We start from the raw sequence: 27698 nt of genomic DNA on the forward strand, positions 1-27698 counted from the left end.
CCGACCGATCAAGCACCGAAACTACGACACCTCCGAGTTTTAGCACACGTTCAGCTCGATGACGATCCCCGGACTCCGATCCAGCAAAGTGTCGGGGTAGAGTTCCGTCAGCACGACGGCGTGGTGACGATCTTGATGTACTACCGTCGCAGGGCTTCGCCTAAGCACCGCTACAATATTATCGAGGATTATGGTGGAAGGGGGCACCGCACACGGCTAAGAATATGATCACGTGGATCAACTTGTGTGTCTAGGGTGCCCCTGCCCCCGTATATAAAGGAGCAAGGGGAGGAGGCCGGCCGGCCCCTATTGACGCGCCAGGAGGAGTCCTCCTCCTAGTAGGAGTAGGATTCCTACTAGGAGGGGGAAGGAAGTGGGGAGGGAGAAGGAAAGGGGGGCGCCGCCCCCCTTCTCCTAGTCCAATTCGGACCAGGGGGAAGGAGGCGCGCGGCCCACCCTAGCTGCCCCTCTCTCTCTCCACTAAGGCCCATATGGCCCATTACTTCTCCCGGTAGGGTTCCGGTAACCCTCCGACTCTCCGGTTTTCTCCAAAATCACCCGGAACACTTCCGGTGTCCGAATATAGCCGTCTAATATATCAATCTTTATGTCTCGACCATTTCGAGACTCCTCGTTATGTCCGTGATCACATCCGGGACTCCGAACTAACTTCGGTACATCAAAATTCATAAACTCATAATATAATTGTCATCGAAACCTTAAGCGTGCGGACCCTACGGGTTCAAGAACAATGTAGACATGACCGAGACATGTCTCCGGTCAATAACCAATAGCGGAACCTGGATGCTCATATTGGCTCCTACATATTCTACGAAGATCTTTATCGGTCAGACCGCATAACAACATACATTGTTCCCTTTGTCATCGGTATTTTACTTGCCCGAGATTCGATCGTCGGTATCTCAATACCTAGTTCAATCTCGATACCGGCAAGTCTCTTTACTCGTTTCGTAATACATCATCTCGCAACTAACTCATTAGTTGAAATTCTTGCAAGGCTTATGTGATGTGCATTACCGAGAGGGCCCAGAGATACCTCTCCGACAATCGGAGTGACAAATCCTAATCTCGAAATACGCCAACCCAACATGTACCTTTGGAGACACCTGTAGAGCTCCTTTATAATCACCCAGTTACATTGTGACGTTTGGTAGCACACAAAGTGTTCCTCCGGCAAACGGGAGTTGCATAATCTCATAGTCATAGGAACATGTATAAGTCATGAAGAAAGCAATAGCAACATACTAAACGATCGGGTGCTAGGCTAATGGAATGGGTCATGTGAATCACATCATTCTCCTAATAATGTGATCCCGTTAATCAAATGACAACACATGTCTATGGTTAGGAAACACAACCATCTTTGATTAATGAGCTATTCAAGTAGAGGCATACTAGTGACGTTTGGTTTGTCTATGTATTCACACAAGTATTATGTTTCCGGATAATACAATTCTAGCATGAATAATAAACATTTATCATGATATAAGGAAATAAAATAATAACATTATTATTGCCTCTAGGGCATATTTCCTTCAGTCTCCCACTTGCACTAGAGTCAATGATCTAGATTACACAGTAATGATTCTAACACCCATGGAGCTTTGGTGCTGATCATGTTTTGCTCGTGGAAGAGGCTTAGTCAACGGGTCTGCTACATTCAGATCCGTATGTATCTTGCAAATCTCTATGTCTCCCACCTGGACTAGATCCCGGATGGAATTGAAGCATCTCTTGATGTGCTTGGTTCTCTTGTGAAATCTGGATTCCTTTGCCAAGGCAATTGCACCAGTATTGTCACAAAAGATTTTCATTGGACCCGATGCACTAGGTATGACTCCTAGATCGGATATGAACTCCTTCATCCAGACTCCTTCGTTTGCTGCTTCCGAAGCAGCTATGTACTCCGCTTCACATGTAGATCCCGCCACAACGCTTTGTTTAGAACTGCACCAACTGACAGCTCCACCGTTTAATGTAAACACGTATCCGGTTTGCGATTTAGAATCGTCCGGATCAGTGTCAAAGCTTGCATCAACGTAACCATTTACGATGAGCTCTTTGTCACCTCCATATATGAGAAACATGTCCTTAGTCCTTTTCAGGTATTTCAGGATGTTCTTGACCGTTGTCCAGTGATCCACTCCTGGATTACTTTGGTACCTGCCTGCTAGACTTATAGCAAGACACACATCAGGTCTGGTACACAGCATTGCATACATGATAGAGCCTATGGCTGAAGCATAGGGAACATCTTTCATTTTCTCTCTATCTTCTGCATTGGTCGGGCATTGAATCTTACTCAATTTCACACCTTGTAACACAGGCAAGAATCCTTTCTTTGCTTGATCCATTTTGAACTTTTTTCAAAACTTTGTCAAGGTATGTGCTTTGTGAAAGTCCAATTAAGCGTCTTGATCTGTCTCTATAGATCTTAATGCCCAATATGTAAGTAGCTTCACCGAGGTCTTTCATTGAAAAACTCTTATTCAAGTATCCCTTTATGCTATCCAGAAATTCTATATCATTTCTGATTAGTAATATGTCATCTACATATAATATCAGAAATGCTACAGAGCTCCCACTCACTTTCTTGTAAATACAGGCTTCTCCAAAAGTCTGTACAAAACCAAATGCTTTGATCACACTATCAAAGCGTTTATTCCAACTCCGAGAGGCTTGCACCAGTCCATAAATGGATCGCTGGAGCTTGCATACTTTGTTAGCTCCCTTTGGATCGACAAAACCTTCCGGTTGCATCATATACAACTCTTCTTGCAGAAATCCATTCAGGAATGCAGTTTTGACATCCATCTGCCAAATTTCATAATCCTAAAATGCGGCAATTGCTAACATGATTCGGACAGACTTAAGCATCGCTACGGGTGAGAAGGTCTCATTGTAGTCAATCCCTTGAACTTGTCGAAAACCTTTTGTGACAAGTCGAGCTTTTTAGACAGTAACATTACCGTCAGCGTCAGTCTTCTTCTTAAAGATCCATTTATTCTCAATTGCTTGCCGATCATTGGGCAAGTCAACCAAAGTCCATACTTTGTTCTCATACATGGATCCCATCTGAGATTTCATGGCTTCAAGCCATTTTGCGAAATCTGGGCTCACCATCGCTTCTCCATAGTTCGTAGGTTCATCATGATCTAGTAGCATGACTTCCAGAACAGGATTACCGTACCACTCTGGTGCGGATCTTACTATGGTTGATCTACGAGGTTCAGTAGTATCTTGTTCTGAAGCTTCATGATCATCATCATTAGCTTCCTCGCTAATTGGTGTAGGTGTCGCAGAAACAGTTTTCTGTGATGTACTACTTTCCAATAAGGGACCAGGTACAGTTACCTCGTCAAGTTCTACTTTCCTCCCACTCACTTCTTTCGAGAGAAACTCCTTCTCCAGAAAGTTTCCGAATTTAGCAACAAAAGTCTTGCCTTCGGATCTGTGATAGAAGGTGTATCCAATAGTCTCCTTTGGATATCCTATGAAGACACATTTCTCCGATTTGGGTTCGAGCTTATCAGGTTGAAGCTTTTTCACATAAGCATCGCAGCTCCAAACTTTTAGAAACGACAACTTTGGTTTCTTGCCAAACCACAGTTCATAAGGCATCGTCTCAACGGATTTTGATGGTGCCCTATTTAACGTGAATGCGGCCGTCTCTAGAGTGTATCCCCAAAACGATAGCGGTAAATCAGTAAGAGACATCATAGATCGCACCATATCTAGTAAAGTACGATTACGACGTTCGGACACACCATTACACTGTGGTGTTCCGGGTGGCGTGAGTTGCGAAACTATTCCGCATTGTTTCAAATGTACACCAAACTCGTAACTCAAATATTCTCCTCCACGATCAGATCGCAGGAATTTTATTTTCTTGTTACGATGATTTTCAACTTCACTCTGAAATTCTTTGAACTTTTCAAATGTTTCAGACTTATGTTTCATTAAGTAGATATACCCATATCTGCTTAAGTCATCTGTGAAGGTGAGAAAATAACGATATCCGCCACGAGCCTCAATATTCATCGGACCACATACATCTGTATGTATGATTTCCAACAAATCTGTTGCTCTCTCCATAGTACCGGAGAACGGTGTTTTTGTCATCTTACCCATAAGGCACGGTTCGCAAGTACCAACTGATTCATAATCAAGTGGTTCCAAAAGCCCATCAGTATGGAGTTTCTTCACGCGCTTTGCACTGATATGACCCAAACGGCAGTGCCACAAATAAGTTGCACTATCATTATGAACTCTGCATCTTTTGGTTTCAACATTATGAATATGTGTGTCACTACTATCGAGATTTAATAAGAATAGACCACTCTTTAAGGGTGCATGACCATAAAAGATATTACTCATATAAATAGAAAAACCATTATTCTCTGATTTAAATGAATAACCGTCTCGCATCAAACAAGATCCAGATATATTGTTCATGCTTAACGCTGGCACCAAATAACAATTATTTAGGTCTAATACTAATCCCGAAGGTAGATGTAGAGGTAGCGTGCCGACTGCGATCACATCGACTTTGGAACCATTTCCCACGCGCATCGTCACCTCGTCCTTAGCCAATCTTCGCTTAATCTGTAGTCCCTGTTTCGAGTTGCAAATGTTAGCAACAAAACCAGTATCAAATACCCAGGTGCTACTGCGAGCATTAGCAAGGTACACATCAATAACATGTATATCACATATACCTTTGTTCACCTTGCCATCCTTCTTATCCGTCAAATACTTGGGGCAGTTCCGCTTCCAGTGACCAGTCTGCTTGCAGTAGAAGCACTCAGTTTCAGGCTTAGGTCCAGGTTTGGTTTTTTTTCTTGAGTAGCAACTTGCTTGCTGTTCTTTTTGAAGTTCCCCTTCTTCTTCCCTTTGCCCTTTTTCTTGAAACTAGTGGTCTTATTGACCATCAACACTTGATGCTCCTTCTTGATTTCTACCTCCGCAGCTTTCAGCATTGCGAAGAGCTCGGGAATAGTCTTATTCATCCCTTGCATATTATAGTTCATCACGAAGCTCTTGTAGCTTGGTGGCAGTGACTGGAGAATTCTGTCAATGACGCAATCATCTGGAAGATTAACTCCCAATTGAATCAAGTGATTATTATACCCGGACATTTTGAGTATATGCTCACTGACAGAACTGTTCTCCTCCATCTTGCAGCTATAGAACTTATTGGAGACTTCATATCTCTCAATCTGGGCATTTGCTTGAAATATTAACTTCAACTCCTGGAACATCTCATATGCTCCATGACGTTCAAAACGTCGTTGAAGTCCCGATTCTAAGCCGTAAAGCATGGCACACTGAACTATCGAGTAGTCATCAGCTTTGCTCTGCCAGACGTTCATAACATCTGGTGTTGCTCCAGCAGCAGGCCTGGCACCCAGCGGTGCTTCCAGGACGTAATTCTTCTGTGCAGCAATGAGGATAATCCTCAAGTTACGGACTCAGTCCGTGTAATTGCTACCATCATCTTTCAACTTTGCTTTCTCAAGGAACGCATTAAAATTCAACGGAACAACAGCACGAGCCATCTATCTACAATCAAACATAAACAAGCAAGATACTATCAGGTACTAAGTTCATGATAAATTTAGGTTCAATTAATCATATTACTAAAGAACTCCCACTTAGATAGACATCCCTCTAATCCTCTAAGTGATTACGTGATCCAAATCAACTAAACCATGTCCGATCATCACGTGAGATGGAGTAGTTTCATTGGTGAACATCGCTATGTTGATCATATCTACTATATGATCCACGCTCGACCTTTCGGTCTCCGTGTTCTGAGGCCATATCTGTATATGCAAGGCTCGTCAAGTATAACCTAAGTATTCTGCGTGTGCAACTATTTTGCACCCGTTGTATTTGAACGTAGAGCCTATCACATCCGATCATCACGTGGTGTCTCAGCATGAAGAACTTTCGCAACGGTGCATACTCAGGGAGAACACTTCTTGATAATTAGTGAGAGATCATCTTAAAATGCTACCGTCAATCAAAGCAAGATAAGATGCATAAATGATAAACATCACATGTAATCAATATAAGTGATATGATATGGCCATCATCATCTTGTGCTTGTGATCTCCATCTTCGAAGCACCGTCGTGATCACCATCGTCACCGGCGCAACACCTTGATCACCATTGTAGCATCGTTGTCGTCTCGCCAATCTTATGCTTCCACGACTATCGCTACCGCTTAGTGATAAAGTAAAGCATTACAACGCAATTGCATTGCATACAATAAAGCGACAACCATATGGCTCCTCCCAGTTGCCGATAACTTGGTTACAAAACATGATCATCTCATACAATAAAATTTAGCATCATGTCTTGACCATATCACATCACAACATGCCCTGCAAAAACAAGTTAGACGTCCTCTACTTTGTTGTTGCAAGTTTTACGTGGCTGCTACGGGCTTAAGCAAGAACCAATCTTACCTACGCATCAAAACCATAACGATAGTTTGTCAAGTTGGTGTTGTTTTAACCTTCGCAAGGACCGGGCATAGCCACACTCGGTTCAAATAAAGTTGGAGAAACTGTCACCCGCTAGCCACCTTTGTGCAAAGCACGTCGGGAGAACCAGTCTCGCGTAAGCGTACGCGTAATGTCGGTCCGGGCCGCTTCGTCCAACAATACCGCCGAACCAAAGTATGTCATGCTGGTAAGCAGTATGACTTATATCGCCCACAACTCACTTGTGTTCTACTCGTGCATATAACATCAACACATAAAACCTAGGCTCTGATACCACTGTTGGGGAACGTAGTAATTTCAAAATTTTCCTACGCACACGCAAGATCATGGTGATGCATAGCAACGAGAGGGGAGAGTGTGATCTACGTACCCTTGTAGACTGATAGTGGAAGCGTTAGCACAACGCGGTTGATGTAGTCGTACGTCTTCACGGCCCGACCGATCAAGCACCGAAACTATGGCACCTCCGAGTTTTAGCACACGTTCAGCTCGATGACGATCCTCGGACTCCGATCCAGCAAAGTGTCGGGGTAGAGTTCCGTCAGCACGACGGAGTGGTGACGATCTTGATGTACTACCGTCGCAGGACTTCGCCTAAGCACCGCTACAATATTATCGAGGATTATGGTGGAAGGGGCACCGCACACGGCTAAGAATATGATCACGTGGATCAACTTGTGTGTCTAGGGTGCCCCCTGCCCCCGTATATAAAGGAGCAAGGGGAGGAGGCCGGCCGGCCCCTATTGGCGCGCCAGGAGGAGTCCTCCTCCTAGTAGGAGTAGGACTCCTACTAGGAGGGGGAAGGAAGTGGGGAGGGAGAAGGAAAGGGGGGCGCCGCCCCCCTTCTCCTAGTCCAATTCGGACCAGGGGGAAGGAGGCGCGCGGCTCACCCTAGCTGCCCCTCTCTCTCTCCACTAAGGCCCATATGGCCCATTACTTCTCCCGGTAGGGTTCCGGTAACCCTCCGGCTCTCCGGTTTTCTCCGAAATCACCCAGAACACTTCCGGTGTCCGAATATAGCCGTCTAATATATCAATCTTTATGTCTCGACCATTTTGAGACTCCTCGTTATGTCCGTGATCACATCCGGGACTCCGAACTAACTTCGGTACATCAAAACTCATAAACTCATAATATAACTGTCATCGAAACCTTAAGCGTGCGGACCCTACGGGTTCGAGAACAATGTAGACATGACCGAGACACGTCTCCGGTCAATAACCAATAGCGGAACCTGGATGCTCATATTGGCTCCTACATATTCTACGAAGATCTTTATCGGTCAGACCGCATAACAACATACGTTGTTCCCTTTGTCATCGGTATTTTACTTGCCCGAGATTCGATCGTCGGTATCTCAATACCTAGTTCAATCTCGATACCGGAAAGTCTCTTTACTCGTTTCGTAATACATCATCTCGCAACTAACTCATTAGTTGAAATGCTTGCAAGGCTTATGTGATGTGCATTACCGAGAGGGCCCAGAGATACCTCTCCAACAATCGGAGTGACAAATCCTAATCTCGAAATACGCCAACCCAACATGTACCTTTGGAGACACCTATAGAGCTCCTTTATAATCACCCAGTTACGTTGTGACGTTTGGTAGCACACAAAGTGTTCCTCCGGCAAACGGGAGTTGCATAATCTCATAGTCATAGGAACATGTATAAGTCATGAAGAAAGCAATAGCAACATACTAAACGATCGGGTGCTAGGCTAATGGAATGGGTCATGTCAATCACATCATTCTCCTAATAATGTGATCCTGTTAATCAAATGACAACACATGTCTATGGTTAGGAAACATAACCATCTTTGATTAATAAGCTAGTCAAGTAGAGGCATACTAGTGACGTTTGGTTTGTCTATGTATTCACACAAGTATTATGTTTCCGGATAATACAATTCTAGCATGAATAATAAACATTTATCATGATATAAGGAAATAAAATAATAACATTATTATTGCCTCTAGGGCATATTTCCTTCACCTGGTGTCTCAGAACTTCAGGTCGCGGCGCCCGGCAGCGTCCGCGCAGTGGTGTTGGTGGAAGAACCGCACCAGGAAGGCCTCTGGGAAGTGCTTAACGATGCACACGTCGTCTAGCAACATGCCCATCTCCTGAACAATGGCGTTGGCGATGTCTTGCGTGGAGGCCCCGAGGTCGCGGTGGAGCCAAGCCACGACAGCGTTCGAGCCGAGGAGCGCCGCCTCCTGGTGCATAGCCGGCATGGCATGGATCACCGTGAACACCTCGACCGGCCTCTACGAGTGGTTGCCGGACCAAGCCATGGCGCGGGGGAGGGCTTGGGTACGAGGCGGGGCCGGCACAGGCGCTGCACGCACAGGGAAGGGGCGACTGGGGCGCACGACAGAGGCGCCCGGGCGGAGGTGCGGAGCAGGCTTGTTGAAGCAGTTCTTTGCTTTGTGGCCGGGTTGGAAGCAGCGGCGACAGGTGATTGGTTTGCGGCACTCGGCTTGTTGATGGCGAGGGAAGAGGCAGCGGAAGCAGAGCCCTTTAATCCAGTCCGGGACGGGTTGGCGCGGCTTCAATGGAGTAGCAGGAAAAGCCGGCCGGCGCGGCCGACGGGACGCGACGGTGACCCAGCCGTCCATCGCCTCGAGCCCCGCGGTTGCCTCCCGTGATGAATGCGCATCCAGGGCGTGTGCGCCGTTGCTGCGGACTCGGTCAGCCCAGCTGACGGAGTTAATGCGCCTCTCCTGCCCAGCCGCGTCGGCATTGAAGGCGAGCGCGTGGCCAGAAGCAGCCTGGCGAGACGCGGCGAGGAGCAGCTCGGGGGGAGTCTCAGGCACACAAGAGATGTCCCGCAGGTCGCGCGCCGGCCTGCCCGGCGGTGGGAGAGGTGGCGTGGCCAAAGCCCGATCCAGATCCAGATCCGTCATCCGCGGGACGCCTCGCGTGGCAACCGCCGTGAAGAGGGGCGGGACGGCCGTCGGGACGATGGTGGCCATCGTCGTTCTGCTGAGTCGGGCACGGATATGGGTCGTGCCGCGATGCTTCAAGGCTCTGGCTCTGCAAGTGGTGACGCAACCCGTGTGCTGGAGCTGGTGCCTGTGCAGGCCACTCCCCTGGCTGCTTCGGGACGAGGCCGAAGCCATGTGCGCCAGCCCTCGCCGCGCGCGGCACGACGCCGCTCCCAGGAAGCTCTCACGCCACCTGCCTCCCCACCTCTGTCGCCTACAACTGTGCTCCCGCCATCTCCACGCTCCAGGAGAAGTGACGAGCGCCTCTCACCGCTCTCGCAGGCTCGCCTTACCACGCTGTTGCGCCTGCTCTGCTCTCCGTCCATGCTCCAAGATCCGTTGCTCTCACCTGCGAGGCCACCAGGTTTTGAGGCCTCCCCAACGCCTCCTCTGATCTCAAGTGGTCCTCTGCGGCGCACGCCTTCGCCGGTGCGGCTGCGCAGGGGGGCTGTTGCTGTTGAAGGGGCGGTAGGACTGTAGTGCCTCGTGCCACTCTTCGAAGACCGTCAGGAGGCCATCCTGCCCCCCTGCTCCAACACCGGCTCAGGCACCGTCAACTCGCCGAAAGACCATGGCTGGGCTCATCATCTCCAAGGCTGGTGGAGGCTTCTCCATCACCAAGTCATGTGCTTCTGGACGTCCTAAGGCTATTGCGGCTGGGCGCCCCAAGGTGACTCCGGCGGCCAGAGCGGCTGAACTGCTGGTGTGCCGCACTCTATGCATCGTCAAGGATGGGCAGGATGTCACTGCTGCCGCCCTGGACGCTTTCGCTGAGCGTTTCAAGGAGCAGCTACCACCAGATGTAATCGTAGCCATGCGAGGATTGTTCAAGCTTGACTACAATAGCGCTACGGGCATGGAGGAGGCCCTCATTGCGCATGGAGGTGATGGTGCACTCGACCTGGAGTCGAACGACGACGGCACCGTGGCTCAGCTGGCTAATGCTTGAGCGCTTGCTGTTGCTGTCTACCCGGGACCATAGTTTCTTAATGTTAGCACAAGACTATGCCACGTTGTGTGTTTGGCCCGTGTATGGGGTGCTCAATGTGTTTCTAGCACGAGTTGTGCTGGCCTGTGGCCATGTATATATAGTGGATTATGTTCATGTGACCTTTAGAATGCAAAATGTTGTTGTGTCCGTTTGCACTGCTTCTTGGAAGACAGTCCTCAAGGTGCTCTCTGTTTTACATGATAGAGCAACCAATTAACTTCCTCAGTTGGAACGTAAGGGGTCTTAACTGCCTGGACCGACGACCTATGGTGAATGCAACGATTGCCTCCTCGTCATGCCATATCGTGTGCCTATAAGAGACTAAGCTCGGCAACGTCGACCAATTCACAGCAGCTTTCTTGGGCGGGCACAGATTGCGTAGCTTCGCACAAAGACCTGCTTCGGGCACTAGGGGTGGCATCTTGATGCTTTGGGATGATCTCCTTGTGGATGTTTCTTGCATCATCTTCACGACATATTGCCTCTCCGCCATGGTCCGGGTGCGAGGGACTGACGTGCTTTTCAAAATCACGACCGTCTATGGCCCCACGGACCACTCTTGCAAATATGCTTTCTTTGCCGAGTTGCTGGCTGAGAAGCCACCGTTAGGGACGGCCTGGCTTGCCACCGGTGATTTTAACCAAATCTATCGGACGCGAGATAAAAATAAGAAAAATTTCAACCGAAGCAGGATAAACCGTTTTAGGGCAACACTCCAGAGCTGTGAGCTCAGGGAAATCCACCTCCAGAACCGGCGTTTCACTTGGAGCAATGAGAGGACGAACCCAACCTTGTGCAAGCTAGACTCCTTTTTTTACAACGCCGATTGGGACACAACCTTCAACACCCATGTACTTAATGCACTTTCATCCTCCCTCTCCGATCATTGTCCGCTTCTACTTGCCGATGAGAAGGGGCCAAGAAGACCTCAGGTCTTTAAGTTTGAAAACTTTTGGGCATCCATGCTCGGGTTTGACGAGGTGGTCCAGAAGGCGTGGAACGAGAGGACTGACCACACCGAGCCATACCAAGTGCTTTACCACAAACTCAAAAGTACTGCACTCCGACTCTCCGAATGGAGTAGGGGCCTTTTCTTGAAGGCAAAAATTCACCACCAGGCCGCGCTTTTGGTGATCCTTCGCCTTGACATCGCTCAAGAGAATAGACTCCTCTCCGCCGACGAACTTGAGCTCCGGGCTAGGCTCAAGAGAAGGGTTATTGCCTTGGCCGTGCTCGAAAGATCGCGTAAGAAGCAATGTGCAAGAATTTCCAATCTTAAAGATGGTGATGCAAATACCAAATTCTTTCACCGCCGAGTTAATGCAAGGAGGAGGAAAAATCATATTCATAGGATCAAGAATGCGCATGGGTGGGTCACCGAGCACGGCGCCAAAGAAAAGCTAATCCACGAGCAGTTATCCAAGGTCATGAAGAGAGGCCCCCATAGTCGCAAAGATTTCAATTGGGAGGAGCTTAATTTGGAACCACTTGACTTGCATGGCCTTGGCGCTCCAATGGCCAAGTGTGAGGTTCTTGAAGCGATCAATGACATGCCTAGCGACAAGGAGCCGGGGCCGGATGGCTTCACGGGCCTCTTCTTCAAGAAATGGGCATTATCAAAACCAACCTCATGAGGGTCATTTCGCATTTCGACTCCCTGCAAACGTCAAATCTCCAGTGGCTCAACTCCGCAAATGTGGTCCTCTTGCCTAAAAAGGATGGGGCGGAGGGAATCACCGACTATAGACCCATTAGCCTCATCCATGTGATCGCGAAGATTATTGCAAAAGTGCTCTCCTTAAGACTTGGCCCCCATATGAAAAATCTCGTCTCCAACGCCCAAAGCGCCTTCATCAAAACAAGAAGCATCCATGCAAATTTTCTGTATGTTCGCAACCTTGCTCGACGCCTCCATGCGAGGAAGACCCCCTCCCTCCTTTTCAAGCTTGATATTCGGAAGGCCTTCGACTCTGTTAAGCGGGAATATTTGCTTGATCTCCTCCAAAGGCGAGGATTTCCGAGCAAATTCAGGGATTGGATCGCAGCCCTCCTTAGCACCTCTTCCTCGAGGATCGTCCTTGCCGGCAACCCCATCAAGCACGGACAGGGCCTTCGGCAGGGAGACCCCGTATCCCCGCTCCTATTCGTCATCGCCATCGATCCGCTACAAAAAATCTTAGATGTGGCAACTCGGAGGGGTCTCCTCCATAGAATAAGGGGGCGGGGAGCCATGTTGAGGACCTCCCTCTATGCGGACGACGCGGCCGTCTTCTTGGCTCCGATCAAAAAGGATGTTGACAACCCGGCAAGCATTTTGAAGGGGTTCGGGGAGGTACAAGCCTTTGAACCAATTTCCAGAAGAGCTCGGTGGTGCCCATTCATTGCAACCACCTAGATTTGGGTCGCCTAACTCAAAGTTTGCCGGCTGCACGGACATCTTTCCCACTGCGATACTTGGGGCTCCCCCTCTCTGTTTGGAAGCTAAAGTTGGTGGATCTCCAATTTCTCGTGGACAAAGTTGCAAGCAAGTTATCAACGTATGATGGCCAAAACATCACCACCATTGGACGTACGACCCTTGTCAAGTCCGTGATCACTTCCCAAGTGGTCTACCCCGCCACCCCGTTGGTCATCCCACCAACCATCCTTCACAGCGTCAACAAGATCGAGAGAGCTTTCCTTTGGTCCGGTTCGGACAAGACAACAAGGGCCAAATGCAAGGTGAATTAGGAGTATGTTTGACGACCACTTGAGTACGGAGGTCTCGGGGTACTCAACACTGACCAGTTTACGAGGGCTCTCCGTTTGCGATGGCCGTGGTACGAATGGAAGGAGCCCACCAAGATGTGGGTGGGAATGGGAAACCCATGTAATGAGGAGGACCTCAACTTTTTCTATGCTTCCACCACCATCACCGTTGGTAACGGTGCGAGGACCCCCTTTTGGGACTCTCCTTGGCTCCTTGGGAGAAAGCCTAAAGACATTGCCCCGCTCATCTATGAAGCTTCCAAGAGAAAGAATCGAAAGGTGAGGGAGGCCATGAAGCACAACGCTTGGATTCTCAAGATAAACCCCCCTACCAATGTCTCTGTTGAGCACATCACACAATTCTTTTGCTCTATGGTTGATAGTAAATGAGGTCCAGCTTGACGAGCTCAACGAAGATGATATCCTTTGGAAACACACGACCTGTGGGCAATACTCGGCGGCCTCCGCGTATAGGGCACAGTTCCTAGGGATGGTCCTTTCTCCCTTGGACAAAATGGTTTGGAAGGTTTGCCCCCCCCCAAAGTCATTTTTTTTGTTTGGTTGGCCCTTCAAGACAGAGTGTGGATGACAGATAAATTGGCAAAGCGTGGGTGGCCAAATTGCGATCTTTGCCCTCTTTGCAGGACAGTGCAAGAATGCGGACGTCACCTCTTCTACAAGTGCCGCTACACCCGCCGTCTTTGGTCTTCGGTCATTGAGAAATTCCTCATGCACGGGCTTGACACTTCCACTTGGCCCCAGTTCGACTCGGTGGACGAGTGGTGGGCAAGCACCTGCGCCGATGGTACGCCGAACCGCCAAGCCAAGGCCTCCCTCACTATGCTCGTCTCATGGACGATTTGGAACGAGCGTAATGCAAGAGTGTTTAAGCATAAGAGTGCTCCACCGCCAATCTTGCTCTCCTCCATCTCTGCCGAGGCCAACCTTTGGGTCACCGCCGACGCAAAGAAGTTAGGATCTTTTATTTCACGCGAATAATCCGCATGCGGTGTTTGTGGTGTGTCATGTAACAAACTCTTTTCTATCTCTACTCCTAAGGGAGCAGTTGGTAGTCTCGCTTCCAGATTTTTTTAGTCCCTCTCTCATGGTTTATTTTGGTACCTCCTCCCACCTCTGACGAAGCCACCACAAACCGAAAAAACCTCCTCCTGAGGCCCGAACCCGCACCTATTCACATGCAACCCTCAATAGACGTGCGAAGGTTAACCTGCGACAAAAAAAACCTACGACGGTTAACCAGCGGCAGAAAAACCGTGCGGCCGCAGTAGGAGCGATGAGTCCTCGAACGAGGTCTCCTTTCGTGGCTGTCCCCTTCTCACACCCCAGCCCACGCACGCACCAAAAAAACCAGCACGCACAAAACACCTCTCCTCTCGATCCCCTGGTGCGATCTTCCTGGCACCGTCGCCTTCACGGATCCGCCGCGGAACCCCTCGAACGCCTCGATCTTCTTGGATCTGCCGCCGCCGTCACCGCGGAACCCCTCGGACGCCTCCGCCTTCATGGGTCCATTGCTGTCGTCGCGGATCCACCTCTTCCTTCTCCGTTGCCGCCCCTTCGCCCCACCTGCCGGCATCGAGCTCATCTAGCGCGCCTGCCTGGTCGAGGCCCCCGATTCGTGGGCCGCCGCCGCCGCCGGGGCAGGGCGTGTCTGCGGCCGCGGCACAGGCCGCAAGGAATTCGGGATTGGCGTCCCTCGCTGCCGCCGACGTATGTCCAGGATCGACGCCCTCGCACTCCCAAAGGCGTGGCGTCGTCCTGTTCCCCTGCCGCGGTGCCGCCTCTGCCGTGCCCGCGGCCGCCGCAACGACGCCCCAGCACGTCTCCCCCTACCTCGCGCACAGCCCGAGGGTGGCGTGGGAGGCGCTCTCCGCCGCGGCGCCCGAGGGCCACGTCGACGACGTGCTCCTCTCCCTCACCAGGAACCCCAGCCCCTCCCCCTCATCCGCCGAGACCGTTGCCAAGAACGCGCACAGCTTCTTCCACTGGTCCGCTGCCTCGTCGCCATCGCCCCACTCGCTCCGCTCCTACTGCCTCCTGGTGCACCTCCTCGCCCGCGCGGCCCTCGTTAGCCACGCCTCCGTCCTCCTCCAAGCCGCCATCACCAGGCACTCCTCCTTGCCGGCTTCGCATTTCCTGGACGCCTTCTTCGCGACCTACGAGGATAGCGGCACCACCTAATGGCCCGCGGCCTCCACCTCCTGGTGCGCGCCTACGCGTAGCTCCGCCTCCCGGAGGAGGCTCTCGAGGCCTGCCGGTACCTGGCGATCCACCGCATGCTCCCTTCACTCCCCGCCTTGAACGCCCTGCTGCACGCGGCGCAACGCACCGGAACTGGGAGGTGTTCGAGCTAATGACGATGAAGCGGGTGTACGCCAGCCAGGCCACCATTGAGTTTGTCATCGGCGTGCTGAGCCGGAAGGGCACACTTGCCAGGATGCTGGGCATGGTGGAGGAAGAAGGTCGTCTTCTATGGAGCGCGCGCAACATCCCCTACCACCTCCTACTCGTGCCCTATTGGTAAGGAGCACACCCTGCACTTTACAGTTAAGTCTGGCCAGTATGACCGCATCCTCGTTGGTATTAACTCACAATTCTGGCATTTCCTAATGTGTATTTGGTGTTTTCTAAATTTCCAGTTGTCTAAGTATGCAACTGACTAAAGTTAAATTCTATAGAGCTTCCACTCTATCTTATTCTAGGCATGCTTTGCAGGGTAGTGAGTGTAGGCAGCTGGTTGTTTGGTTCACAAAGGATTGTGACTACTAAGGAAAAACATTGGTCTCCCTGTTGTAGTATGTCCAGCTTTAGCTGGTCTTGGAGCAGGTTTAATAGCTCTAAGTCACTCCAGCAATAAAGAGATGTTTGAGGCTGCATCTCCTGGACATGATTATTCTTCACTATTACCTCCCACCGGTAGGAGTGAGGCAGATGGGAGATGGCCTGATAGAGATGATGTTGAACTAGCAATTCTAGAAGATGACCTCGTTGGCGCGGTAAGTACCTTGTCTCTGTTTGTTAGTTACTGAATGATCGGTTGCTTGATTAAGATTGATTGTCATGTTCGATTAGTTATGACCTTTGTTGTAGGAGTTCAAGACCACGAAGAACCTGGCCAATTGCTACTTATCCTTGCTCAAGAGCATTGTGCTGCGATAGGCATTGCCTCAAGTGGAGCAAAGCGAAAGGTGCATCAACTACGTGGCTGCACCGCACGTGGAGGCTGGAGAAGAAGTGACCAGTGCTCCCCAAGATCATGTTGCTTGCCTTTTTCGTCTGTCTCTCTTGAACAACAAGCATATTTCCTGCCATGAGTTCTAAAACAAAGGTTGCATCTTATAGCCTGGTGTTGTTGAGCCTGCCCGCCTACTAATTCAATTTGATAAATCAACCTGAGGAATCGTTCATTGGGTGTTAATGAAGTTGTTAATTTCATTCTTTTAGTGTGTGTCAAGAATAAATCTTTTAATTAAGTCACTGTCTATGCGTATAATTTGATATATTTTTAAGACAGCGAACCGCTCCTGTCAAGCGGTTATGTGTAAAATTCGTTCTTCATGATTCTAACTTTCTAAGTGATATTCACAAAAGAATTCTTGACTATGAACATTTAAGGATACTAACTGGTATTCACACAGTGCACTTCAGGTTGCAAGGTCAAAAAATTGCAATCTTTATTTGTTCGTCTTGTACTCTTTAGTAAGTATCATTGTTTGTTATCATCTTGTTTAAATTTTCTTTGTGCTATCATCTTGGTTAATAATTCTTTGTGCTATCAGCTTTGGTTAATCCACCCAGTTTTGCATTTACTCCTTAAAAAGATTCCACTCTCATTTATGACTATGCTTGCACTTTTGAAATCTTATTGTAGCTGAAATCATTTTGATAGAAGAAGTGATCTCGGATCTGCCAACTAATATGATCATTTATTCTTTGCATAGGGGTCTAAATTCAGTTGGATGAACGATTTTTCGGAAAATATCGTGTAAATGTTCTGAGGTCTCCTTACGTAATGCTTCATTAATTCTGAAGTAGGATGAGGTCTCCTTATTCAGTTGGATACATGTGTACATTTTTTATATGATTCAATCCTTTGTTTTGGCATGTGGCCCTATTATATATGCTAATCCACCGTTATGTGCCATACATCGAAGTTCTTATGTTAGCGAGGAATTCTGTAATTCAAATGCATGGTCATAAAGGTATCTTATTCCTTCATCATGACATTTCATTATTTTGGTGTGCAAATAAATTAACATAGATATATCATATATCACATGTAATGGATAGCTTATTTTAACCTTGTTGTTTTATATTGAGGTTAATTCTCCAAAAGCTTTTATAAAACTCTTTCTTCGTACAATCAGCTTCTCTAGATAATTATGCAGAACTGCAGTCTGCATATCTTGAACGCCCGGCATTGCGTGCGCCTTCAAGCTCATTGTCTCCAACTGTTTCAGCAAATTTTATGACACGTTGATGGAGTGAGGAAGAGATAGCACACGTGGAAGGAAACGTATTATCACAATGCCACATTGGCCAAGTGAAGTGGTTCATGGTGTTGTAGAAGGAAAGATGGTTCCATGAAAGAAGCAAGAAGAACCAATGTTGAGGGAGCTTCATATGAGCAGGGCCCAACTTCATATGAAGGGATCTTGAATGCTTGTATTGATAAAGAGCATTGCTTTATCTTGAATGCTTTTTCTGAATGTCGTGCTTCAATTCATTCTATGGACAGACTGTAACTAGGAGGTGATTATATTGACATGGTGTCATATTCCGGTGACAAAATTGATAACCTCGTACAATGATCGTGTGAATAGTAGAGGGCTTGAAGAAAAGTAGATAAAGTACTCAATGCTAGGAAATTATTGTTGTTCTTGCTTCTCATTTGATTAGTATACATCATATCCAAAGAATTGATAATTGTTTTACAGCTTGTTGTTTTATTCTTCTTTTTTCAGCAATTAGTTAGCTGAATTTGTCTTATTGCATTTGATTACTACTGCTGGGCTGCTGACAGCTATTGTTCAGAAGCCTGACTGCCGAGACTAGACTAGCTTTCATGATGCACTTCTGTTGTCTTTATCCCAATTTAAGATGTTGCTATGGTGCTACACAATTGTACATAGACTATTGCAATGGGTGTTCCAGTAGCCTGATTGTTCATTATTGAATAGTAATTGCTGTCATTTTGTTTTTTTATACATCTAATTTTTCCAATGGGATATGTTCATTGCAGGGTGATATGGAGGAATGAAAAGAGACATAAGCAGCACTTGGTTAAAACTTCGGGGATGAAATTTGTTTGGCAAATGAGGAAATTTTGGTAAAGGTAAGTTGCTTCTTTCACTCGCTTACCCTGCTGTTTTTGTCTGGATTACTTCTCTAACATTTAAAAAATGGCCACTGTCAAGTTTTAGCTATCCTATTGAGTAAATCTCAATTGGTGTTTCCATATGCATGGCTGGATAAACATTATCATAATAGGTTCATTTCCAGATGTGAGAGAGCCAAGTTTCTTGTAGTATTGTAAAATGAAAGCTTCAAAAGTATTTGTGTCACATGTGATATTATTTTCATTGCTTGAAAAATACTTACTAAGCGATCCAGTCCATTTGTTCAAAATAGGTGAAACTATATGCTCTAGGTAATAATTTACCGAGCAGAGCATTCAAGTAATCCCTTTTCAGGCATGGATAGGTGTGTTACAACTGAAGGGTTTCTTGTGCTAATACTTGGAGATCTGGATGCACATGAACAATTAGCACATGTTAGCCGCCACAACTTGCGCCACATGTTACCCTCATGCACGACAAACATTGGTGCATTGATCTCAAAGGTATGCTTGTAATTAACAGCTACTTTAATGGTAACAAATTCTAGAGCTAGCTTATCCTTAATTTTTCTTAGATAGGGAAACTCTTCGTGTGCGGTGTGAGAGGGTGTGTGAGAGATTTGGGGGAATCTAGATCAAACGATCCACAATGAACCCAAAAAATGGCCAGAATTAGCCATTCTTAGTCTTCCAGTGTATAAATTGCAGCAATAGTCCATGTATCTAATTGGTGTCAAGTTATGCAAAGTTCTTAAGATTAATCCCTTCGGAAAGCTCAAACAGAAAATGAGACTTTTCATAATAGAATGCTTATTTAAACCTTTGGGGTCTATGCATCTATTTGTACATATTGATAAAATGGAAAAATATGAACAAAAACCTGAGTTTGTATCGCATCAATCCAATAGAGCCTAATTTTTTTAGTGTAGTCCTTTTTGTGATAGCATAGAAGCAACATATACATGTATAAACCTAAAACTTCTATTGTACGAGTAGGGAGTAGATCAATCACGACATCTTTTCTTCATTGGCCTAATGGAGAGGAAGCGCAGCTATGCTGGCAGCAGCAACAAACGAGTAGGGTGGATGGGACAGGCAGGGAGAACCTAAGAATCAATGGCGTCAATCCTCCGGTGGACGCCGCAGTCGGAGAAGGTGGCGACACTTCGGTTAGCAGTAAGTCGTGTCGCCGTAGTGGTCGCCCTTAGCTTGATGGTGTGCACTCATTGGAACTAGGAATCCTCCTGGGATGGCCTCCTCATTAAGACCGAGGATGCCACAACGCAACTATGCTTGGCGCAGGTCGGCTGGGACCGATGACTAGGGCGCCATCCCCCCTCCAAGTTGGATTCGGATGCCGAGTATGCCATACTGGTGGGCATGCGGGCTCAATGCTGAGGCGACAAACACGAGAGGTTTGTGGGGAGTGGAGGAGGCAGACGACGCTGGGAGAGGGGGAGGGAGGAGTGGGCGTCTCTGTGGCAGGGACAAGATGTGCCGGGGGGATATGGTGGCGGTGACTCTATGGCGGGGAAATAAGATGTGACCCACACCCGATGGATGGTGAACTGTGCGGGGAGAGCAGAAGACGGATGTCTGCGCAAGAAGTTAGTGGGAGGAGGGGCTGTTTTTTCATATATTTTTTGTAAATAAAATAAATAAAGTAGCAGTTGTTTATGTGGTGAGATAAATGTCACATAACCTCTCAAAGTCATTTTTAGAGAATAAACCAACAAATTATGTATAGGTGAGCCTACAATTTATAGCTCCTAGAAATTAGGATGCGACTCACTATCTATAAAACAAGAACATTATGCCATAATGAATATGTAATGTATACATGCATATTTTTATTTTATATTTTATTTTAATATATGTTTATATGGTTCACTTTGTTGATCGGTGATAAAAGCTGATGAATACTCCCTCCGGTCCTTTATTGTCTGCGTTCTGGAAAAATCAGTTTTTCCCGCAATGCTCTGCGCATTGGCTTTTTCTGGCTTCTGTTTCCAGCTATGCCCCTGCTTTCCAGTCGATCGCATGCATGCACAGAGTAATCGTTTGCATGCACAGAGTAACTGACCAGCGTCTCCTCAGTAGCAATTCAGGGGCAAAATAGTCCAAATTTTTATGAGTGCTCCTCTCCTTGGTATTCGGGCTGGAGCTAAAACGCAAACAATAAAGGACCGGAGGGAGTACGTATGATACTTTGAAAATATCACTATATTTTAAAAATATATACTCAATTGCATGGATTTGTCTAGCTATTTTGTTTTTGTTTTATGCTCCCGTGGAATGGTTAAGGTGAGTATTCTTTTTCGTTGTACATTCATACACCTTCCATGTGAAATATTTATGCTGACTATATATATTGCTTGTGCAGGGATTATGAGTTGAGGAAGAAAATTTTGTTATACTTTCTCAAGTATCATGTGAATGAAGTTAAAAACATTTTTGATATTGTACGAGGCACGTCAAGTATATCTTAGTTTATATTGCTTGTGCAAGGTTTATAAGGGATTATATGTTGGATCATCGCTCTCTCATATACATCATCAACTTATTAACTTACATTGCAAGTGAATTGGATTTCAATTATTTTCTGATATTGTGAAACTTAACATACATTAGGTTTATAAATAATACCAGCCAAAAATATAAAATGCCTGTGGCAACGCACGGGCAGTCTACTAGTCTTAATTAATGAATGAGGCAAAGCTTTTGCCTCCGTTTCAAAAAAAAATGTCACAACAAGAGAAAATAAAAAGCTAAAGAGGGGCGAGATTGAAGTTTATTTGGTAACTGACACATGGCACCAGAGGCACAGGTTCAAAGTATTTTTCTGAGGCACAGGTTCAAAGTATTTTTTCTGAGAGGCACAACCAATGAACAGGCTAGCAATGAAGCAGGTCTATATGCTTTCTGCAACATTTCACCAGAGAGTACTTACAAAGTACGGTATATAACACTATTCAGAATCACCTTTGTCTGAAGGTGGAGCATCCAACATTGCTACCATCCACCTCGTGGGTTCCCAGCTTCATCTTTGCTGATTTAGCTGAATTCTTCACCGATTCTTCACGCATGCAGTCTTGGGAACATCGCCCAAAGGACCAGTCACCTCTCGAGCTTCGTATAGCGCCACACCCATGTTTGTAGACTCCGGAGAAACTTCTCTATTTGGTGGAATCCTGACAATGAAGGATCAGTCTATCATTGCAAAGGTTATAACATTACCGTGATCAATGATAGAACAGCACAACTACAATTACTGTCAACCAGTTTGATGAAACCCGGTGCTAACTTGTTCTGTTGACTGCATTTTCTAACAACTGGCTAGTGTTTGCACAGATTATTAACTTTGCATTATGTCAACGGGTTTCCGTTGCCTTGTGTGCTTGCCAAATTTATTGCTTGAAATTTCCTGGCAAGTTATGAATGATTTTCTGGAAGTTCTCAAAATTTCCTGGGAAGTTATGAATGAATTTCTGGAAGTTCTTAAAAATAGGTTATGAGGCTTGCCGTTAGCCTTGTTCTCTCCGCTTCAATAAGCCATGGCTTTCATCAAGAAAGGAAAAATTGTTTGGCCAACGAATACCAGTTCAGTGTCTACTTGGAAAGAACCAACGGTTCACTCACTGTAATTGCACTTCAAATACTCTGCTTTGCCAAAATAAAAGTCCAAACAAAAGAAAATAGGAAGCAAAAATTCAAAAAAAAGATTGGGAGATTGCTCGGTAACTGGGCGCCAGGCACACGTTCAAAATATGTACAGCCCCTAAACAAGATTTTTATGAGCAATGAAGCAGGTCTATGCTTTCTGCAACATCATCTACTAAAACAGAATATGCTAATACAAGTAGCAATCAGCTAAACTTATATAAAATGGTCTCCTATGGAATGATTCGGAAAACATTTTGGTCCCACTAAAATTTTACACACGCAACAGCACATGACCATTTTGCTGTGTTCAATTCGCCAGGGGTCAGTTCCATGCCATGTTAACAACTGAATTGAGGGATTGCAAAACATGATGTATGGGGTCACAAACTCCCCCGCGTCGCCACGCCCTGGCGACTCGGGGGCGACCTAGCTCGCCCCGCCGCCACCCCCTTCTCCTCCCTCCCTTCCCCACGCCGCCGCTGGAGGACGCCGGCGGGCAAAGCCCGCGCGGTTGACGGCGGCGGCGGGGGCCCTGCCGCGCGGCGTCCCGACGGTCTGGGGGCGGCAGACCTCGTCTCGTCGCACCCCTCGTCTCCTGCTGCTCTGCCCCCTTCGCGCGATGGCTCTGGCCTGAGTCGTCGTGGCGGCCCTGCTGGCCAGTCCCCGCTCCCTGTGGCGGCTCGTGAAGGACGCCCGGGCGCGGGCTGGTGCGGGTTCGTGGCGGATCTGGTCGGCGTCTCGTGGCATTTCTCTCCCAGATCCGGTCGGTGGGGGCTGGGGGAACGAGGTGGGGTCGGCTGGTGGCTTCGCTCGGAGCTTCTCGTTGGCTGCAGGCGGAAGGTGGGGCGCCGGGGCGGCGGCCTCGGTCCGAGCTCCAGACGCGGCCTGGACGTGGACGGCGTGCGCGGATGGCGTGAGTGCTCGCGGCGACTCCGGATGCACGCGTGGAGCGAGGACCGGCGGCCGGCGCGGCGGCGGCTGGCGCGTGTCGGGCGCGGCGACTGGCTGGGTGTGGCGGGCGTGACGTCCCCGGGGTGCGAGGTGTGCTGCGGGTGGAGGGCATGCTCCTGCTCAGCTGCTTCGCTCGAGCGGCTCGATCTGGATCTGGCGCGTTGGTGCTCCGTTCTGATTGCTGCTCCTTGCGATGCAGCAGTGGTTGCTGCGGTGGTGGTGGTCGCGGCGGTGCTGCGGTGGTGGTTGGCGGCTACGGCCAGGGGGCGGTGCGTGTCTGGTCGCGGTGGATCGTGGGATCCCGTGGCCAGAGTGAGATCGGCCTCGGCAGGGGTGGTGACTGGTTGGCGGCGGTCCGTGGTGGCGTGCGGTCGGCACATCTCCGGGAGAAATCCTTGCACCGGTCTCCACCGGAGCCGGCGACGGCGGCACCCGCGGGTGCCGCGATCTTTCTTGGAAGCGTCGTCGTGGAGGTGCGCTCCTCCTCCCCACGGCTTTGGCTCCGGAGGGAAACTTCAGATCCGCTGGATCGGGCGATGGAGGCGTCTTCGCATCTTTCTCCTTCTTGGGGGCATCGTCTCGGAGCAGGCTACGACTGGGAGACTGGTGGATGACGGCATCTTCGCCGTGGAGGGCGGCATCTTGGCCGCGCGGTTTGCCGAGGCGGGGCGCTGGTTTCAGTTTGGCAACGATGATGGCGTCGAGTGGAGCTTGGGTCGCGGCGTGGTCTTCGGTAGTCGGTTCTTTCCGGCGTGTCCGAGGTGCTCTTCCGTGGTTGCTGGTTGCTTTGAAGTTGGAGCTGTGTTGGAGCGAGTCCAGGTGGTGACGGTGACAGGCATTCGGCGGTCGTTTGTGGTGGGCACGGTCGGCGCAAGTCCTGCATATTTCCCTTGCGTTGTTCGGAGTCAAAGTCAGAGTTGTCCGTTGCTTGCGCGTGTGGCCATCCGTTGGCATGTGCCGTCGTGGCTTTTGTTCCATGTCGGTGGCCAGGTTGGCCGGTGGTGCTCATGTCATGTGGGCTGTGTTGTGTTGGTTTTAGCCCGTTTTTTGTCAATTAACCGGACAATTCTTTTCTTCTTAATCAATGAAAATGGCAAGTCTCTTGCCTCGTTTCAAGAAAAAAACAACTGAATTGAGGAACCACTACATACAAGGGGGATTTCATACACATACCTAGAGAATAAGACAAACTTAAGTGAAATCGCGTATTTCACCGCCATTGGTCTGGGGAAAGGGACGTAGAGATACAATGCATTAGGTATTCAGGATCAATTTTTCCTAAGGTGGAGCAACATTGCTACGTGAAGTCTTCTGAGTTCCCAGCAACATCTTTGCTGGTTGTACCTGAACTCTTCACGTATTATTCATTTCGCGCACTCCTAGGAACATCACACAAAGGATCGGTCACCTCTTGAGCTTCATATCGCATCCATGTTCATAGAACCTGCCGGTAGACTCCGGAGCAACTCCTCCATATGGTGGAACCCTGACAATAAAGGCATTCAATTTCAGTCCATAATTATCAAGGTTATAACATGAGGTAGCCAATTATCCTGTCAACCAATTTGATGACACAAGGTGCTAACTTCGCTACATAGACTGCATTTTCTAACAACTGGTTAATGTTTGCACAAATTGTCAATACTATACGAATAAACTGCAGAGTATTGGGATATTTGCATCTAACTAGCCCTGGAGAGGCATATAACATTTCTCAAATAGGACGGCACAGTAATTGCAGCCAGATCAGGTACTATTTCTGTGTACTGTGTCAACAGGTGTTCTGTTGCCTGCTTTGTTTGCCAAACTTATTGCTGAAATTTTCCCTGAAGTTATTAGAAAATAAAAAAAAAGCTTAAAAGGTTAGGCATTGAAATCGATGTTGCCTTTGGCCTTGTTCTCCTAGCATCATTAGCAGGGAATATTGGTTGACAACCGAAAGCAAGTTCAGTGTCTCTTTGCGAAGAACAGACTGTCTGTTCACTCACTGTAATTGTAGGCATAGCTGTAGTTCAGATCGATTGCTTTGCCAAAATAGATGCCAAAACAAGAGAAAATAAGGGAAAGTTCAAGGCAAAGATCCGCGGTTGCTTGATAACTGACACATGGCACAAGGCAGTCAAAATATTTTTTGAGACGCACAGATTCAAAATATGCACGACCAATAAACAAGCTTTTTATGAGTAATGAAGCAGGTCTATATATGCTTTCTGCAAAATTGCAGAATCACCTTTATCTGGTATGTGGTATACAACACATTATTCAGAATCCTCAATACTGCTACCCAAAGGATCACCTGCCCAGCTTCATCTTTGCTAATTTAGCATCTTTCATTCATGCAGTCTTGGGAACATCACCCAAAGGACCAGTCACCTCTCAAGCTTCGTATAGCGCCACACCCATGTTTGTAGACACCAGAGCAACTTCTCCTTTTGGTGGAACCCTGACAATAAAGGATCAGTCTATAATTGCGAAGGTTATAACATACTGTGATCTAGTATGATAGAACAGCACAGCGAAAATGTTATACGGAACCTGATGAAGTTATGTACCTAGGGTAGGGGCACGGACCTGTTCTAAGAGCCCTACCCAGGGACATCCCTAGAAGAAGTCACCTTTCAATCGACTTGAAGGTATCCCACTCGACGGGTTCAAGACACTCGACCAAGAAGCTATCACTCGACCATGAAGCCAACCACTCGACTGCCAGGAGACCTAAAGTCACTTAGCAGGCAAACGGTCGGCTATTAAGTAGTCTTTATGGTCATTATAGCACTTTATTAGGGGCGTTACCAGTAACGCCCAACCTTAAATGTACCTTAAACCCTGCATCATTGAGGGCAGGAGAGGGCCGGCAAACTCTATATAAGCCACCCCCCTCCTCAGTATGAAGGGTTCGCACCCCTGTTATTCACACACGCATAATCCAATCGACCACCTCCGGGCACCGAGACGTAGGGCTGTTACTTCCTCCGAGAAGGGTCTGAACTCGTAATCCACGTGTGCTTACAGCTCCTCCATAGCTAAGATCTAGCCTCTCCATACACACCCCCCTACATCACTGTCAGAGTTAGAACCACGACAGTTGGCGCCCACCGTGGGGCAGGAATCTTAGCGCCTAGTTGGAGAAGTTGCGATCTTTTCCGATCCCTTGGATCATGGTTTCTCGCGGAGTTTTGGTGGAGGGCCGCGAGATCCGTCTCGGCGCGCTCACGTTCATCGCCGACGACTCCGCCTGGCTTCAGGAGGCACCACTCGACATCGACGCGCTCCCCGTCCGTGGTGCGACGCACTTCCGCGCGTGCATTCGTGGCGTCCTCCTGCGGCAGCCGTCGACCCAGTATCAGTCGGCCCCCGTGTCGTCTCCCCGCCCTGTCTCCCACCGGCGCAAGCGCTCCGGCCGGTCGAGACTTCGGAGGTGGGTGAAGCATGCCGTGGCCCGCCAGTCGGCAACCCCGCAAGTCGCGACAATCGAGCCCAACGAATCCCTCTACGGCCTGTTCGACCTGTCGACTGGCTCCACGGGGACCGCATCCGAGTGCGACAGCAGCGACCCGGCGGCTGAGGTTCTGGCGGTCGATGGAACACACAGTCCTCCCGGTTTCCCTCGCACCGATGGAGGCGCGGGTGGAGGCGACCCGTCGCATCCTCACGATGAATATCTCCCTGAACCTCTCACGTCAGTGCAGCGAGAGGAGCTTCGCCGCCGGAACATGGATGCACTCCACACTCCTATCGTCAGAGAAACCCCCGAGGCCCGGGCCTTGGAGGACGCGCGCTTGGCTAACTTGGCCGAGCGCACTCGACTGGAGAATCTCCAGCGAATACTCGACGAGCAAGCGCGTCAGCGGGCTCCCGAGTCCAGTCGACGTCAGCTCTTCCCGCCTACGCAGGTATATCGAACCCCAGTTCAGAATTTGGCAGCCGTGGCCCGTATAGCAGAATCGATTCAGCCCTTCCAGTCGGAGGCTGGCAGGGGCTTGTTGCAAATCAGAGCGTTGCTTCGGGCGGCGGGAAACCAGAATTCCGCCGTTTCTCAGTCGCGGAATAGGATCCACAGTCGATCCGTTGCAACAGATACAGTCCAGTCGGCTCACAGCCCGAGATCGCCCCCGAGGCGTGAGGGACGTGGTGACCGGCATGATCAGTACAGGAGGGATGAGCGGTATGATCACCAATTCGATCGTGATGATCGACGTCGAGTGCCAACCCCTCCCCCGAGGAGTGGGTCGTACGCGCCTCGACGGCAAGATGACAGACGCCCTCATAGTGTTGGGCAGAGGATTCCAGTCGACCCCAGGGACCCAGGCTTTGATGCGAGATCCATCCTCGTTCAAGGTTTGGTTGACAGGAACAGAGCTCATCGAGAAGGCCACAACAGAGATGCGCCTGCCAGCAGCAGAGTACGTGCTTCAGGGTCAAAGTGTTTCAGTCGAGCCATCAGGGCCGCAGTGATTCCTCCC

General features: G+C 48.6%; 1 protein-coding gene and 1 long non-coding RNA gene across 3 annotated transcripts; both read left to right on the forward strand.

Moving 5' to 3' along the window:
• Nucleotides 1-11476: 11476 nt before the first annotated feature.
• On the forward strand, nt 11477-12148 carry LOC147976806 (uncharacterized). The gene has a single exon (XM_087520976.1). It carries the CDS (start codon nt 11477-11479, stop codon nt 12146-12148), a length of 672 nt encoding a protein of 223 aa, XP_087377102.1.
• Nucleotides 12149-14619: 2471 nt separating this feature from the next.
• On the forward strand, nt 14620-21945 carry LOC147976807 (uncharacterized). Of its 2 annotated transcripts, XR_015601693.1 has the most exons (6): nt 14620-15803; nt 15999-16279; nt 16374-18035; nt 18526-18618; nt 18977-19125; nt 21005-21945. It is a non-coding gene; the product is annotated as an uncharacterized LOC147976807 (long non-coding RNA). The 2 variants fall into 2 exon arrangements; XR_015601692.1 differs by having other exon boundaries at nt 16374-18618.
• The last annotated feature ends 5753 nt before the right edge of the window (nt 21946-27698 follow it).

The sequence above is a fragment of the Triticum urartu genome, chromosome 4A (assembly GCF_056163025.1).
Source record: "Triticum urartu cultivar PI428250 chromosome 4A, HENAU_Tu73, whole genome shotgun sequence".
Classification (NCBI taxonomy): Eukaryota; Viridiplantae; Streptophyta; class Magnoliopsida; order Poales; family Poaceae; genus Triticum; species Triticum urartu.